General features: G+C 42.9%; 2 protein-coding genes across 2 annotated transcripts in view; one reads left to right on the forward strand and one right to left on the reverse strand.

Moving 5' to 3' along the window:
* Window positions 1–770: 770 nt before the first annotated feature.
* Window positions 771–11,196, forward strand: SNRPD1 (small nuclear ribonucleoprotein D1 polypeptide). Its single transcript, XM_037890251.2, has 4 exons — window positions 771–1,238; window positions 3,120–3,196; window positions 6,363–6,554; window positions 11,014–11,196. The coding sequence occupies exons 1-4, from the start codon at window positions 1,225–1,227 to the stop codon at window positions 11,088–11,090; spliced, it is 360 nt and encodes a 119-aa protein (XP_037746179.1). The 5' UTR covers window positions 771–1,224; the 3' UTR covers window positions 11,091–11,196.
* A 133-nt stretch (window positions 11,197–11,329) lies between these two features.
* The window catches only part of SLC6A20 (solute carrier family 6 member 20), a 34,383-nt gene continuing 27,767 nt past the window's right edge, over window positions 11,330–17,945 (reverse strand). Inside the window, exons 10-11 of the mRNA XM_007064341.4 lie at window positions 15,364–15,529; window positions 11,330–12,629 (exon numbers count right to left, since the gene is read on the reverse strand). Of these exons, the coding sequence (XP_007064403.1) occupies window positions 12,483–12,629; window positions 15,364–15,529 (313 nt within the window). The 3' untranslated portion in view covers window positions 11,330–12,482. The remainder of the gene's footprint in view (window positions 12,630–15,363; window positions 15,530–17,945) is intronic.

Below are 17,945 nucleotides of genomic sequence, written 5' to 3' on the forward strand. Positions count from 1 at the left end.
TCTCCTCCCCCCAAACTGAGCACTTGTCCTGTTTGCTTTTTGTGCTGGGGTGGGGTGAGGAGAGCAAAGGGACAAATACCCAGTTTTGGCAAAAAAGTCAGGCTGTCGGCTCAGGTGAGTGGTAACCCTAGCTGCCTCAGGCTGACAACCCCGCAAGTGGCAGGGCTGGGGCTGATAGCCCCATGGAGGGGGAGGTGTCCCATTTTCAATTTGGGAAATAATGGTCTACATCAACATGGGCGCCATATTACTATTTATTGAGTGTGGTGCTATAAATAAACCAGTAGGTGAAGGGGGTTCATTGGCACAAAAGTTTAGTGTTTACTTCATGCAATTAGTTACGTTGAACGGCGTGTAGTTGGACCAGAACTATGGCACTAGCCGCGCTCTGTACAGGGCATGCTGCAGTACAGCTGTATTGGTCAGGTAAGTTTTGATCTTTATACCTGCCTGGTAAAGTACACTGCATTCAGAATCAATGTTGCAACCCCTGCCTAGGACCAACCACCCTGGGCAGAGTTGGGCTATTTGAAGCCTGACCGCACCTGCTGTGCACGGAGTCTCGGGCAGCCTGCCCGGGGTTGCCGGCACCCAGGGTCAAATGGGGAATAGCCTGCAGAGCCCTGCTGACCCTTGGGGCGGGCTGGGCCCTCCCGCAACTCTCCACGAACCCAAGCGGGGGCAAGGCAGGGGGCGAGCCGGCCTAGCAGCGCCCCACCCAGCCTTTAGCAAATGACTAAGGGCTGCCGGGGCGGGAGGGGCCGAAGGCTGGAGCCACTCTGTGAGCGCGCTACCCCAGGCCTCCCGGCCGCTCTTAATGGGAAGGGTCTGGGCGGGGGCCCAGCCTGACCCCTACCGACCCAGAGCCCCCGCCCCCGGCGCTGCTGCCACCACCGCCTGGCTCCGGCTGTTCGGCGCTGCCCGGGGCAGGAGCGCGGCGCAGGCCCGCCGGAGACAGGGGGCTGGCACCACCGCGCAGGCGCGGCGCCCACTCGCCCCGGCTCGGCAGGGGGCGCTCAAGCCCCGCCTCTTCCACTCATATCCGGGTGCGAGGGGAGTCACTTCCGGCCAGTGCGTCGCTCCGCAGCGCCGTTTCTTTCACCGAGCGCCGGAGCGGCCTGGTCTGAGGCCTCCGCACCGAGCTCAATTTTTTTTCCTTCCCCGCTGCCGGGGTTGCCGCTCTGTGGTCCCGGCCGGCTGGCCTGACGTCCCTGCTCCGCCGCCATGAAGCTCGTGAGGTGAGATGGGCCCGGATGGAGGCGGATTGGGGGTTAGCGGGCAGCGGCGGGAAAGGCTCGCGCGCGCGCGCTGGGCCGGAGCATGAACCTTCCCCCGTCTCGTGCCGCTCTGGCTGCTCGCGCTCCTCTCTCCCTCCCCCCCCCCGCCCCACTTCCCCCGCTCGCCTCGCGCCGCTGTCGCCCCGGGCTCCCCGATTCACGGCGGGTGCAAGCAGGGGCCCAGTGGCCGCCACGCCCGGAGCAGGTGCCGCCTGGTAGCGGCCCTGCTCTCGCCGAGCCGGCCCGGGGGCGCGAAGGGCTGCCAGGCAGGGCTGTGCCAGGGAGCCCCCCTCTCCCTACAGCGCGCGTCTGAGCCGGGGACTCGGGGGTGGCCGCTCATCCCCGCCCCACTCCCGCAGCGGGGGGTTGCCCCCCCTCCCCCTCTCCCCCCGCGGCTGCTCCTTTCCCAGGCACCCCCCTAAGAAAACTGATATTTAACATCACGCACTTGGGTTGCGCGTCTCTGGGTTAGACTTTTAGCTGGATAGTTCTTGCTGGGCTCTGACCTTTGCTCGCTGGTTGTGACTCCATGGCTAGTTCCGCTTTCTTCCTTAGCCAGCAAGCAAACATGAATTCAGTTATTGATTTAAAAAAAAAATGCCATCGCCCAATCTGGTGTCATTATTTCCCGCGTATTTTAAAGCAGCGCTCAACAAGTTATACAATTGTTTACTAGCCAGAAGATTTATTCTCTGGTAATTGTGAGTTTGGGGGGAATAAGGAAAAATTTGGCTCACTTCTCAGAGCTGCTAAATTCAGCAAGAGAGGGACTCCCTACCCCCAGCTAATCCACGTACAAAAAGCATTCATGCAGTGCTTGTAAGTGCTGCTATTTCAGGGCATTCCTATCTGTCATATTTAACTTAAAAGAAAAAAAAGCAAGTATGGCAGTGGATTTGTAAAAATCCCAACAGCTTCCCTTTAAAGCAATGTTTAAAGTGCTAATTAACCCCATTAAACAATAATTCAAACAACTTTAAAAAACTAAATTATTTTTCACTTTTGGTACTGTTCACTTCTTGCACTTCATTCAGATTGTACAAATGAAAATAGGTTAGTTTCTTGTATTGTCGCTTTCACTTTAAAGTTCATAAATGTTAACACAGTGCAGTGGTGTTTGGGCTACAATGACTGTTTCATGCAGATGGCTTATTTAACAAATAGCTTTACCATTGACAGCTTTGTAAAACCATTTTTAACTAAACAAATTTTGGGATAAACTAGCCTGTCTCTGTTTAGGTACTGTTGTCCTAACTGTAAGAACAGTTGACAATGGAAGGGATTGCTAAGGGAGGTTTGTGGAACCTCCTTCGCTGGAGGTTTTCAAAAGGAGGCTGGACAGCCATCTGTCTTGGGTGGTTTAGACAACATGTCCTGCATTTTGGCAAGGGGTTAACGGTGCCTTCTAGCCCTATGATGCAAGTAACGTACTTGGCTATTTGCACCATAGCAGTAACTATAGCTGTTACATTTATTTTGTTAAAAAGCAAAGTTTGTCTTAAGTGATGGGTAACCAGCAAAAAGCAACTGCTTTATAATGTTTGACTTCCAAATAAAGGTGTAGCAGAATTGTACTTGGTATGTTTGGGGATTCTTTGGAGCAGTGTTCAATCAGGTTGCTTGGCAAGGATGCTCTCTTGCATGATTTTTACTGTTGTGTTGTTGTTGTTGCAAACCCTCAGAGTCCATACAGAATTACTTTTTTGGAATATTGTGAGGTTTGAGATCTCTCCCTGCTTTGTGCAATATGTGTGGCAGGGCCTGGGTACTTTCTGAAGATTATTCATGTATTATGATATTGGAATGGAAGTTCTATTTTTCAACTACACTTCTATTTTGCAGGTTTCTAATGAAATTGAGTCATGAGACTGTGACCATTGAACTGAAGAATGGAACACAGGTGCATGGAACAATCACAGGTATCATATTCAAGAAGTTGGACCCTAAACTAAAATAATTAAGGAATTGATAGACAGTGAAAGGAAAATCTGTTCTCTTCTAAAGAGACTCCACTGTGATAGCTAAATGAGTCTCCTTAAGAGATGAATTGTGAAATATTTGGTAACAAAAAGTTTAAAATCACCCCACAACCAATAGCATTAGGAACATCAGTTTAGGGTTCTTCCTTACTCATATATTTGTGGTGAATGTTCAGACTGTACATGTAATTTAAAGACCAGCAGCAGGCAACTAATCTAATGTATGAGATGTTTTCAAAGTTTTAATAACATGGACCACATCTGAATAAATACTGTGTTGAGGACCACCCCCTGTCTCTCACTGGGGTTTACTGTGTTTGTTTTTTTCCCACCCTTGTGTTCTGTTATCCTCTCTGACCTTCCCATGCAGGTTTCTTTGCTGCCTTCTGCTCCTGCATGTGCTTCTTGATCCCTTAGTTCCTTCTGCCTTGAATTTGCTGCTAAACTGCGTTTTTCCTTTCTCCTACATTTCCACTGACATTCTTCTTCATGTAGTAACTAGCATCTCCAGACCCAGGTGGTGGCTCCTGTTTCTTCTCCTCCTTTATATAGAGGCATCCCCTACTAAAGGCAGATAAAAATGAGATAACTTATCTGTATTTACAGGCAGCTGAGCTCTTATCAAGAGCCCAGGTGCATGTAGAAGCAACTGAAAGCATGGCCATCATTCTGACCTGCCAGCTCTTCATAGACCACCAGGAAGTGCTTTGAAGACTCACAGATCATAATTGGTCACAATAATAGACCAGGGGGCAAAATGTCAAATTTTGTAATATTGTTTAATACTGTAATAAGCTTCTGTATTGAGATTCTGGACTGTTGGATTATAATACTGAGAGCCAGGTACTCCTGAATTGTAATAATTGGCACACCAAAGTGGCTTAGGGGAATCTTTTAGGCCTTGTCTATTCACAGAGTAGCACTGGTTTAACTAAGGGTGTGTTTGGTCTACCCTCAAGTTTTACTGTGGATGTTTGTGTACAGCTGTCAGTAAGGGGTGTGATTATTTTTTTTTTTAAGACACAGTTATGGCAGTAAACACCCTAGTGTAGGCAGTTATACCTGGATAGCTTATTTTGTTTTGTTGAACCACAGTAAGCTAGTCCAGTGTAAGTATGTTTATAAAGGTATAATTTCGTCTACAGTAGGGCTCTTTTTCTGCTGGAGGTACCGGGTTTATATTTCGCTGATGACTAGGGCCCTACCAAATTTACGGTCCGTTTTGGTCAATTTCATGGTCATAGGATCTTAAAAATAATAAATCTCATGATTTCAGTTATTTAAATCCACAATTTCACTGTGTTGTAATTGTAGGGGTCCTGACTCAAAAAGGAGTTGGGGTGTCGCAAGGTTATTGTAAGGGGGGTTGCGGTACTGCTACCCTTACTTCTGTGCTGTTGCGGGTGGCGGTGCTGCCTTCAGAGCTGGACAGAAGTAAGGATGGCATGGTATGGTATTGCCAGCTTTACTTCTACGCTGTTACCTGCAGAGCTGGGCCCTTAGCAGCCTCCATTCTCCAACTGTCCAGTTCTGAAGGCAGCAGTGCAGAAGCAAGGGTGGCATGCCATCCTTACTTCTGCACTGCTGCTGGTGGGGCGCTGCCTTCAGACCTGGGTGTCCAGCCAACAGTTGCCACTCTCTGGCTGGCCAGCTCTGAAGGCAGCACATAAGTAAGGGTGGCAATAATGCAACCCCCCTAAAATAACCTTGCGCACATGCCCTTCCCTCCCCCCCCGCCCTCCTGCAACTCCTTTTTGGGTCAGGACCCCCGGTTTGTGAAACACTGGTCTCCCCGTGAAATCTTTATAGTATATGGTAAAAGTGTACACAAGATCAGATTTCACAGGGGGAGACCAGATGTCACAGTCGGTGAAATGTTTTTCTTGGCCATTTGATAAGGCCTTACTGAATACACATGATAGGTGTGCAGGGTGGTTATTACAAATGCACATAATTTGATATTTTTTTAATAAAATCTAGGAAATTAAATACAAAGAAAGTTTGTTAAAATGTTAAGATTGTAAAGTTAGGTACTTATAAGTTATTAAGTTTGTCTATTAATTCTGCCTCCTTGTATGTATCATGATACATCAGGCTACATTTTAGTCATGGGTATTTTTAAAGTCATGGACAGATCATGGGCCGTAAACAAAAGTTCACAGGCCCGTGACCTGTCCATGACTTTTACTAAAAATACCCACCAGGACTAAAACTTGGGCTGGGGGTGGTATGGAATCCCTGCTGGTGCTGGGAAGAAGGGATATTGGTGAGGCTTCCTACCTGGCTCTAGGTCCCTGCAGCTCTTAGGTGGCGGAGGCCGGGGCCAAGGCAGGGGCTCCGCTGTGCCCATCACAAGCGCTGGTTGCCGCAGCTCCCATTGGCTGGGAACTGCAGCCAATGGGAGCTGCGGGGGCGGGGCCTGCAGTCCTGGGCAACACACGGCTTGGAGGCCCCACCACTGCCTAGGAGTTGCAGGGAGGCCATGCCACTGTGAGCTGGGGAGCCCCCCACCCTTGGCCCCACTTCAGCCCTGAGCCCTCTTCCACACACCCAAACTGGTGCTGCTGGCCCAGCCAGAAACAGACTGCAGAAGTCATGGAGATCACGGAATTCATGACTTCTGTGATGTCCATGACAGACTCACAGCCTTAATGATATGGTCTTTAATTAAGTGATCATACACTTCTTTTTTTCTTGCAGGACCACTGCCGAACTTGAGTGCCAGGATGAGTAAAGCTCAGTGAATAAACCAGGGTTGTGCAGTCAATGAGTCTGTTCGACCATTGCCTCATTAGCTGTTGAAGGGGGAAGGTATTTAGAGAACGATATAGGGGACTACAGGAAGAGAAAGGATGGTCTTGTGATTAAGGCAGTTGAATGCTATCTAGGTGAATTGGATTCTATTTCTGGTTCTACCAGACTTACCATTTGTTGTCAAATTTTTCCACAGATAGCTACTAATTGTGCATCTCCTTTTCAAATGTAAGTCTCATAACAATGTCCTTTCGAAAATGGCATTACCTAGCATACTAAAAGTAACCAATTTTTTGGTGCATTTAGTCACTCTCTCTTCCCTAAAATTTGTCATCCCTCTGTTGTGTTTCAGGAGTGGATGTCAGTATGAATACACATCTTAAAGCTGTGAAAATGACACTGAAGAACAGAGAGCCTGTACAGTTGGAGACATTGAGTATTCGAGGAAATAACATTCGATACTTCATTCTGCCAGACAGTTTACCTCTGGATACCTTGCTAGTGGATGTTGAACCAAAAGTCAAATCCAAGAAAAGGGAAGCAGGTTAGTTTGTGATTTCACGTTTGTTTTATTCCAGATTACTAAGGGGGTGGTTTGTTTGCTCCATAAATTAGTACTTTTATTGAATCTGAAGTAATCTTTAAAAAGTTTTGAGGTTTCTTGTCCTCTAGCTGGAAGGCACTGGCAGTTTGTAGATTATTTGATGTTCTGATCACCTTAAACATTGAGTTTCACTGACTTGGACACCCTTTTTAAATTCTGCATAAATCTGAAATTATGTGTATGTGATGTTGTTATACCAATAAAATAAAAACCAGCAGGATCTTATTAAAGGGAAAAGGCAAAATATCACATTTATTGTGAATACAGAAAGAATCATAGTAAGCAGTTATAGCTATAACATTCCATTCAATCTCATATTTATTCACACACACACTCACGTTCTGCAAGGCTGTTATCATAGTTACCAGCCTTAGAGTTGCTCATGCCAAGCCACCGGCCAGGTGGCCTGGACATGAGGAGGGAGCAGGGCCTTGTCTGATGCTCCTGGAAGTTGGTTTGCAGAATCAGACCCCCAAAGTTCTCACTTTCTAGAGTCCATTTTTATAGGAGTTTCTTCTTATGCCAGTCTATGGGAATTGCTTCATCATGCTGTTGCTGAATCAATCAGCAGATGGCACATTCCTGACGGCTCCATGCTGCCAGATGTTATCTTGTTCTTTGGTTCTCCCATTCTTGAGGCTGTTGGGTGGATTCCAGTCTGCCCTCCGGGGGTCCTCTGGTTATTTCCACTTGACACCTTCTTCAGCCAATGGACACTGGATTCTTAGGCTGGCACCTCCCTGGTCATTCAGTTATTTTCCACACCAAGCATCCATCCACATACATCCTCTATCTCTATTTTAATCACAATTGTTAACAAAGCGAGATGAATACAACAAAAGGGCGGGGAGTCTCTGGGTGCTGTTTCTGTTGTTACAGAGTATTGCTTTGAGTCTCTCTCTGTGTGAGTAGTTGTTACAAAGAATGGCTTTGAGAAGAGACTCTGTCTTAGAATGTACTAACATAATTAGCAGCTTGCAAGTTTCACACATAGAGGGAGAGAAACAGTACCAAAAACCAAGAGACCTCTTAATTAGTAATACCCTGGAATTTAAACTGTGGGGAATCAAACTCATTTGTGATTTTAATACAGAACGTCTTTAATATGATCCAACAATGTCCTACCAGAGAAGACATTTTTTTTAAGTTGGAGAAAAAAATAATTTCAAAATGACTTTTGTAGTTTACTAGTGTGTGTGCGCCGCATCTCTGTTTGCACTATTAACTTCAGGTTTTGTTTCTTAATCTCAATGAGCTAGTACAGAGGGGACTCTCTTACTATGATGAGTGGATAACTGTGGAGTTGTGTGTTACAGGGGAAAAAATGAACCTTTGGATTCCGTATGGTCTCTGAAGATCTTAACTTTCATGATAAGCCTGGGATGTTTTCATATAGGTAGAGTTCTGGCCCCAACTCCCATCTACCTCAGATTTTCACACAAGAATGTTCTAATTTTTTCCTCAGACAGTTCTTAAACAAAAAACTTTTAGATAGCATTAAAGTTGTAAATAGGGGGCTATTAATTTAAAGCCACACTATTAGAACTTTGTTGTGACAAGAAAAACTTTCGAGAATTTGTAGTTTAGAGTTCGTAAACAACTGTACCTGTGTGCTATGTTTTCACCCACCTGATAAGGATATGTTTAAGGTAACTTCACTTAAAGCTTTCAAATCATTGACTGCTCTTGGAAACAATAAATTCTGTGAATGGAACCATGGTATGCTTTACAGAAATGTTGGCCCCCTTCTTTCCTCCTTAATAAATAGCATCCTAGCCTGGTTTGGTGAATGTAGTCCTCTGAATATCAGAGGGGTAGCCGTGTTAGTCTGTATCCACAAAAACAACGAAGAGTCCGGTGGCACCTTAAAGACGAACAGATTTATTTGGGCATAAGCTTTTGTGGGTAAAAAACCCACTTCTGAAAAACCCATGCATCTGAAGAAGTGTGGTGTTTTTTTTTTTTTTTTTTTTTTTTTAAACCTGTGAAAGCTTATGCCCAAATAAATCTGTTAGTCTTTAAGGACTACCACCGGACTCCTTGTTGTTTTTGTAGTACTCTGAGATCTCTGGCCTATACATATTATGTGGATTGTATAAAGGGGATAAGTGAGCTGTAATGGAGTTTGGGTTCTCTAATTTATATTAATAAGATGATTTCAGGGTCTAGACAGTGTAGCTCTAGTCTGTGTAGGCACATTGATAGGGCTCTCCACAACATTGAGACTCCCCCACCCACTATGAATAATCTATTGACCACGTGGGAAATAGAAATAGGAGTCAGATTTCAGAGTAGCAGCCATGTTAGTCTGTATCCACAAAAAGAAAAGGAGTACTTGTGGTACCTTAGAGACGAACAAATTTATTTAGGTCAGTACATGAAGGATAAGTTACATTGTACCATATGGGAAGGTGAACTAGAGAATGATCTTTGAGTCATATGTGTTGGATGATGGTTTGTGGCATGTACTGGAAACAAATGAGGTAGCTAGATAGTAGTTTGTTTTTGACTTAATTCATTGAGACTGTGACATGGTGGGTAGAGTTCAAGTTATTGGAAATCTCAATCATTTTTGGAAATTGAGTAAAAGTAGCTTGTTCCTGAGTACCTCTGTCAAATTTTGTTTCTGCTATAATTTATTTATTTATTTATTTTTAATTTTTTTCTTTGTTGCGATCTGAATGGTTTTGTCTAGAATCTTTCAGTAAATTACCTTTGAAAAATAGGTAAAGAAATTTCAACAAAGTTTTTTTTTTTTTTAAAGCTGGTGATATCCATTTCAGGTTGTTTGTGGAACTTACCTACAGAATTCCTCACTACTTGTGCAACTAAGCATTCGGGTGTTTTCAGTTAATATCGATGTGCAGCATAACTATTCACATTTTTCATTTATTAATTTCAGTTATTGGTAAATGAACACTGAATTAATCTGCCAAGAAGTAGTTACAGTTCTCTTGGGGGGAGATACATGCTGCATGTTTGTGCCAGGTTCTGCTTTCAACTGTGAAATCCTTCATCTCTTCCCCCCCCCCCCCCCCCCCCCCCCTTACTTTGTCAAATATTGCGGGGAGGAAGAAAAGTGCACTGTTATGTATTTCAAAATATTTTACTCTACAGTGTGACCAGGTTTTTACAATATTACATAGATAAGTTCCATGACATTTCTTGTTCATTAACAAGCTCAATTAATCAGAAATCCCAACATGTATGACTGTAATATGTAATTAGAGCTATTTATCTCAATTTGCTAATCCTCCATAATAGTGCACCTCACTGATGTTTTATGAGGACAAACCCATTTTTTTTTTTTCAGATCTTCACAATACTCAGTCATCTCAAACCATAGTTAAACATGCAAAGCACCATGATTAGAACACACCTCTAAATGGTTATGGGGTCATACCCAGCCTCCTTTTGGGTGAAATTGAACCATGCCCCTTGACAGAATGTCATGAAGCCATATGATTGAGGCACATTTATTGCTTCCAATTCCCATTGCTTAAAAGAGGCAAGTGCCTTTTGTATGGGATATGCCTTTTTTGAAAGTCTCTGCTGAATGGGATATATAAAATCTGTAGCAGCTTGGTCAGTAGTTCTGTCAGGCATGTATTAGGAAAAAAGACATGCCAACATAGCCGGTAAATTTGTTATGAATGTATGAATAGGATCTCATTTAGCATGTTCTTTCCTATTCAATACTGTAAATCAATTAGATGATTTCCACCTTTCTTGAACTAAACTGTTGCAGCCAAGAGATGGCCAAAAATTGCAAAATGCTCAGCACCCAACATTTCTTATTGAAAACAACAGGAGCTGTTGAATGATCAGCTCTTGAGAAAATGTAGGCACTTTTTATTTGCCTAAAAGAAAGTTGAGCAGTTTGGAAAATCTGGCCTGTCTACACTTACACATTTTACACCTACCTTTGCCTGCTTCTTTGCCATACATATTTTGTCATAGTTAATAAGTTATATGAATAGGGTGTGAAGCCAACAGCATTGTAGCATCTTGTGTATTTAAATCCCAGTTCCTGAATGGTTAGCTTTATTCAGAAAGAGAGCGAGAAGGGCATGTGTCAAGCTTTCATATTCAGAAAGCTAGTATATGCCTTTGTTTTCAGAAGTGAAAGTAGAGTTGATAAGTGTAAATTATATAAGTTGTTTGCGTTTTTTAAAAAAAATGCAAAAATCAAGTGCAAGGGAATTGAAATAGAGGGAAAAAAACCCCAAAACCTTTGGTGTGTCTGAAATTCAGTAGCATTATCAGTCTGGTATCCAATTACAAGTCCTGTATGATAAAATACAATGTCTTTTACACTTGATAAGCATACACTTTATTTCAAATAAACTCTATTCAGGTGTAAAAGTTAACTTGTTCTTTGTTTTGTTTGCTTGTTCAGTTGCAGGAAGAGGCCGTGGCAGAGGTCGGGGCAGAGGCCGTGGCCGTGGCAGAGGAAGAGGGGGACCTAGGCGATAACTTCTCTCTCACCACAGATACATGTTACAAAATTCTAAGCAGTCTGATATTTTTTGTACAGGTTTTGTTTACAATGTCAATTTTTAATAAACACAAATGTGGAAAAGTTGTCTCTTTTGTCAGTTAAGCCCTGAATGGGGTTTGTATTCATTGTATGCAATAGTAGAGCATTGGTGCGGACTAAGCATGCCATGTTACCTTTGTACTTGCAGTTCAGCCGAGAGAGTTTCTTTTCCTAGTACATACTATAATTTCACCTCTAGCTTTTCTCTGACCAGGAAAGCTACTTGTTATGTTGTAATACTGTTCAATCAAAATGAACATTGCTTCTTCCTTTGCAAGACACCTACCGTGTTCTATTAAGGTCACATAACCAAAATGTGTACTTAGAGAATTTACACTTTTAAATGTTGTGTTTTGTTTAACATTGCATTTCAGGATCACTTCTTCTGTAGTTCTAAACAAAAATTAGTACAATTCTACTATCTAATTGAAATTTAATGTAACACATCATGAGTTCATTCTGTTATAGAAAAAATTTCTCACAGGGAAAAATGGTTCAGGTCTATAAAACATTGGAATGTGGCAGAAGATTAAAATCAAAATACATATCCATGGGTGTGAACTTTGTTGAAGTTAGTTGTATGGTGTGAGGCTTTTGTGTTGAGCGGTTTGTGAAACTGTCACAGATGCATTTTACTGCTTAAAGGTGTGCATCTGCTAGTAACTCCCTAGAAAACAAGTACTGTACACAGTTGCATAGTGGAACCTGATATTTACTTCTATTGGAAACATAAGAATTGACACAGCTTATGCATAAGCTTAAGCTGTTTTGCTTTTACGTCGGCTCTTAAGAAATATTGACCTCCTTTACCTCAACATACAGATACTTCCTAGCATTTTTTTCTCTCAAATAGTAAAGACTGTCACATTCAGATTACAAAATTTGAGAAGTCAAACTATATATATAAAATTTCAAGAAACGCAGTCATGTATATGCATACTATTTTGAAGAGTAATTTCTAGTACTTCAGTTACAAGAGAACTTGCTTTCAGATAATTGATGCTTATTGTTTGAAGTAGGCAGTACTGCACCGTGAGAGAGAACAGCCTAACATCAGTTGTCGTTAACCAGTAATGCTTGGTAACTTGTGCTAAGTGGCTTTTTGTGAGGTTTGTATATCAGTTAGAGACCCTCTTAAAGCTTCATCTGCTACAGAAGAGCTTTTTGAACCACTGTGGGAGCTGCCAAGAGCACTTCATGGTAAATACGTCACCCAAGGTTCTGCAGATCTATAAATAGTTGCTACAAGTAATGGTTACTGTGGTCTCAAAGATCCACACAGGTATTGCAACTGGTGCTGAAGTTTTCATGAGTCCAGTTATGAACGTTCATTCAAGAGTCGATACATTTCTCTTCAGTCTCTTCATAATAAAAATTATTATTGCACCTAGTGGTATACACATTGTGGATGCAGCCACAAGTAGTCCAATAACTGCCAGGGCATAACTTGGATAGTCTTTTGTAACCAGTTGACCCTGCAAATAAGACAGAATATTAGCATGAAGTAATTGTAGCCTTCTCCTCTTTGTAACTTACTATAAGAAATGAGATCCTTTACTGCCCCAAAAGTGTTGGATCTTTAATTTTTGATGGCTGGCAGTGATCTTAAATTTATGCACAGTTTTGCTAGAGAACAAAGTTAAGTTGTAAAGCAGATGTTTGTGTGTAGAGGTGGTCACTATACCTTGATGTAAATATCAAGGATTGGTGTGGACTGTCACTTCAAGAGACATCACTCATTTTAGTCACTGAGTTTGCTGTGCACAATACATATTTTCTTGTTCTTACCAAAAACTTAACAGTCGAAATAAAGAATCATGAAAACAGTTATAGAAAGTTATTTAGGCTAATGGGTTGAATCCCACAGCATTTTGTATTTCTTGCATGATTAATTTTTGTCCTGTATTTGGGCTGTGGCAGGTTGAGAGAGATGGACTATAGAGTTTCAGTCACTACTGACCTAGGCTGGATGTGAGCTGCCATCGTGAGGCAAGGTACTAGTAGAGTGTGCCACACAAAATAAGTGAATGGTTTCACGTCAGTTCGCATACTTCCCAGGATAGGCCATTGCCTCAGTAATTTGAACAGAGGCCACATCCTGAACAGTCATGGAAACAGTTACCCTCATCCCTAGACTATACCCTACTAGATGGTAGGGTGACCAGATGTCCTGAGTTTTTTTTATAGGGACAGTCCCGATTTTTGGGTCTTTATTTTTTTATATAGGCTCCTATTACCCCTTCCCCTGTCCCAATTTTTCACACTTGCTGTCTGGTCACCCTAGTAGATGGGGTAACTAGCATTGTTGCTGCCTGTGCTTATCTGTCTGTAGTCGCTGTAGTTATTGCTCCCATCAGCACCTTTTAAGAACACTAAGTTCATTGAAAGGTGGTGGTTTGTTTTTTTTTTTTAATTGTAGGGTATGCCTATTCTAAAGACAGTATTAGTATGGCTCACTTCACTTCCTGTCTCTTTAAGTGGGAGAAAGATGCTGTCTTCATCATGAATTTAGAATAAGCCCTTCCCAGATTATGTATGCACATCTCTAAAGCACTCTGCTCTCAAGCAGTCAGAAAGTAAAGGTACAAGGTGTCACTTTCCCTGTTAGTGCCACTGTAAAAAGACCAAAATGTGTGGAATTCAAGGTTTAGTGGCATGGAGGAACTAAAGCTGTTTTTAAAAAAAACAAAAAACAAACAAAAAAAAACAAAACCTGAACTGTTCTTAAAAAATCTAAACTACATGGCGGCAGTTCTATTCCTACAGCATCACTATGTCCTATGGGATTTAACCTCTTTTTCTCCCATGCTCAATGGAATTATCTGAATTCCAACTGTATCCTGCTAATTCTCCCTCCTCTTTTAAATGTGTGCTCCCTTACCCTCTGACCCCGCACCATGCTGTATGAGGGTTCATAGTCATGGGTAGTCCTCTCATTCTTGCTGTGAGTGAACAGAGCTGTGACCAACGCTCCATGAACTAATCAATAAGGAGGCTGTTCAGGAGTGCTGTGTGCGTGCGTTTAGTGCTGGGCGTACTGTAGCTGACTGCTCTCAGCTCTGGTGGTCTGGGAATCCAGCTAAATGATGCAATGCAACCCAAAGCTGCTGCAAAGCTATTCAGAGCTTCACTATATAGCCACTATTTTCCCATAATGTAATTAGTGCTTAAATGGAGAAACTGAATGGAGGCCTGCATCTTGCATTCAGCAACACCATCTAGATTTCTCTGAACACTTGAAGGGGTTGTCAGCAGTGATACAGCCCATACAGCTAGCGTTATGTGAGACACTGCAATATACCAGCTGTCCTTTAAGTGTTGCCCCTTACCTTCAGTTGGAAGTTGGCAGCAAGCAACAAAGCTTACCTTAACTGGTACAGGTCAATATTTGTTACAGATGGTTAACATTACGTAGTGAGAAATGTTAGTGCTTATGTAAGCTTTTAACTTATTTTGAGGCCAAATTTGTCACTGGAAACTTTTCTCAGCAGGATTATTCCTTCCTGACATGGCACAGTTGTGATCCCTGTCTCTGCAAAATGGTTTCAGTCTTGCTGCATTGGAATCTGCTGTTCTCCAGCCAACAGCAGAAACGCACACCCTTTCAGATACCCAAATTAGCAGTGGCATGAAAACACTATAAAATTGATTACTTTCCTTTTAATAACATAACGGGAACATGTTCTGGAATGTTATGAAATTAATATTTACTTAAGAAAATCAAATTGTTGTTTCTCTGTGATAAACATGTATTGAAGTACTTTTATAAAACATGTATTATGCCCACTGGGGAGAATGAACTGGATTGTGAATCATTCTATTGTATGTGTAATTAGGTATGTGGGAGCTTTATTCAAAGTACTGAAAACCTCTTGGTCTTTGTGAATAGGAAATAACATTTTCATAAATCGATCACTTAGTGTGGTATCACTGCTCTTTTTATAAAATTTTGTTTGTTCAAAATGCCACAAGTGATTCTAACTCTTAAATGAAAGCTTTTTATTTGTGTGAGGGTTAGGGAATGCAGCTGCTTCTGCCTTCCATTAAAATTAAAGACCCATCTTTGTTCCAGATTGAAACCTGCTATGTGAATTTTCAGCTGGTGCAATTTAAGCTGGCTACCTCCACTCCTTAAATGTACCAATAGCTCCGAGTCCCAACGGCAAGCAGGGACTGGTAATAAAACAAAGTGATAAGTAAAATAAATACCTGTGTGGCATCCCAGGCTTTGTATTGCAGGGTTCCTGTGCTGATGTAGTCAGTGAGGTAAAATATAAACAAGCTTATAATTAGCACAGGACTGGCAAAAGCCCACATCATTTTCCAATACCAGTTTGGCTTATGTCCGACCATTAGGAGAAGGTCCTTTTCAAATCTGTTATTAAAAAAAAAAAAAAGTTACACAATTTGTTGAACAATGCTACTATTTTTAGTTTAGATTTTGCATTAGTAGGTTAGATACTAAGAAAAAAATTTCTACCTGCAAAGGGCAGTTAAGCTCTGGCATAGGCTTCCAAGGGAGGTTGTGAAATCCCCATCACTGGAGGTATTTAAGAACAGGTTTGACAAATGCCTGTCAGGGATGGACTAGGTTTCATTGGTCCTGCCTCAGTACAGGGGCCTGGACTTGATGACTTTTCAAGGTCCCTTCCTCATTGTATTTCTTGGCCAGGAAAACTCAGATGGCTATAATTGCAGATAGCTAGATATCATTGGGCTCTACATTAGGAAAAGGTGTATTTGGAAAGATATGAAGGAAAAAGGGTTGTGGGGGCTTTCTAATGTGTAGGGCCTAGAGATTAATGTGTGAAGCCCGTTAACAAGTCCTATCTGAGTATGTACAAATAATATCATGTACCTAGGTGTGCCCTACAACTATAAAGGACCAAATCTGCCTGTAGGGGAGAAGTGTGTGAGACTAGGCAAGATGTGAGCTGAAAGAGACCTAGCTGCAGGGAATTTGGCTCACAAGGAGCATCTGCTAAGGTCAAAAGGTGTGTAATTTGTATTGAGCAGAAGTTAAGTGGAAAAGAGAAAGAGCTAGAGAAAAGCAGGTAGAATCGTTGTTAATTTTTCTAGCTGTTTTTTTCACCCAAGCAATTCCCCCCTAAACAAAGGCAGAAAGTTCTGTATTCATTCAAAAAATGTATGGCGCTCAGTTACCTAGGAGACAGATTATGGCCCTGGCAGACATGCTTAAGTAACCCATGTGGACAAAACTGACTGCCACCTTTTTTATTTTCAAACCTACGGGGAGTGTGTTTTTGGCACTATGCAGTATCATAAGATCCCTTGTGAAAATGTGTGGGAAATACTAAGCATGGGAGTCACATATTTGGTCCCAGGTTTTGTATAATGATGTAACATACATCTATGAACTGGATGTAGTAAACATGTTTATATATTTTAATGACTTAATTGGATATACATAGATATTAAGGTCAGAAGGGACCATTATGATCATCTAGTCTGACCTCCTGCACAACGCAGGCCACAGAATCTCACCCACCCACTCCTGCAATAAACCTCTCACCTATGTCTGAGCTATTGAAGTCCTCAAATCGTGGTTTAAAGACTTTCAAGGTGCAGAGAGTCCTCCAGCAAGTGACCCGTGCCCCATGCTACAGAGGAAGGTGAAAAACCCTCTGCCAACCTGCCCTGGAGGAAAATTCCTTCCCGACCCCAAATATGGCGATCAGCTGAACCCTGAGCATATGGGCAAGATTCACCAGCCAGATACCCAGGAAAGAATTCTCTGTAGTAACTCAGATCGCAACCCATCTAATGTCCCATCACAGGCTATCAGGCCTAAAAACTTAAAATTCACTGTTCAGCTAACCAAGTATAAACTTAACGTATCAGAGGTGTCAGTATACGCACACGTGCCCCACTGGCCCCTGCACTTATAGAACACATGTGCTTGGGTTTTGCAATGGATCAGATCACGATGCTTTTCTTTGTAGTTACGAGGTTTTTCTTGGCCCTGCTTGGTGCTCTTGCAAGCAGCACCAAGCATTGCTCTGCCTAGTCTGAGGAATGCCACTGACCTGAGTACTTGCATGGGAAGGGATTGCAGTCGCAAGACCCTTAAACATCAAGATTGTTTTTACCTCTGAACGGATGAGTCTGATTAAACTGTTCCCACCCAATACTCCCAGTCAGTGTGTGTGGCAGGGACACACCACTTTTTGCATGGACCACCTGCCAGGTAGTACAGTGCCCAGAACTCAGGAACGCGAGAGCGTGAAAGAAGCTCTTTTTCCATTGGCTGGGTATGGGGAGCTGGGTTACCCAATTGACTCTCACTTTCCCCTCCCCTTCCTATTTAAACTCTGCCGGGGGGAGGCGGGGTGAGGGTAACCGGAGCTGCTTGCTCCGTCCTGGGTGCAAGTGTTCTGAGGGCAGTGGAAGGGTTTGGGCAAAGGATACAGCGTGTGCACTAGAGTCAAAGGCAAGAATTAGGTGAGTTAGCAGAGAAGGGTAAGCACAGTTTAATAGTGGCCTCCATAGGAAAACATAGGTGCAGGCTAAAAGGGAAAAATCATGTTACCTAAACCAGCGGTTTAGGGCTAGCTTGTCCCCGCGATGGGAAAAATCTGGGTGGGGGAGTGGAAACGTCGGAGGCTCCCCTTGATCGTGTCCGTGGCATCAGTGCTTTAGTCCAGGTTGGACCCCAGCCTGGAATGAGTTATTTTGACCCCCAAAGCCTGCAGCTGCGTAGAGACCAGGGAAGCGTGATGGGGCGTTGTGCTGCCATACTGGCTCCTGCCACTGTGGCTTAGTCAGCTGAC

The sequence above is a fragment of the Chelonia mydas genome, chromosome 2 (assembly GCF_015237465.2).
Source record: "Chelonia mydas isolate rCheMyd1 chromosome 2, rCheMyd1.pri.v2, whole genome shotgun sequence".
In the NCBI taxonomy this organism is placed as follows: Eukaryota; Metazoa; Chordata; order Testudines; family Cheloniidae; genus Chelonia; species Chelonia mydas.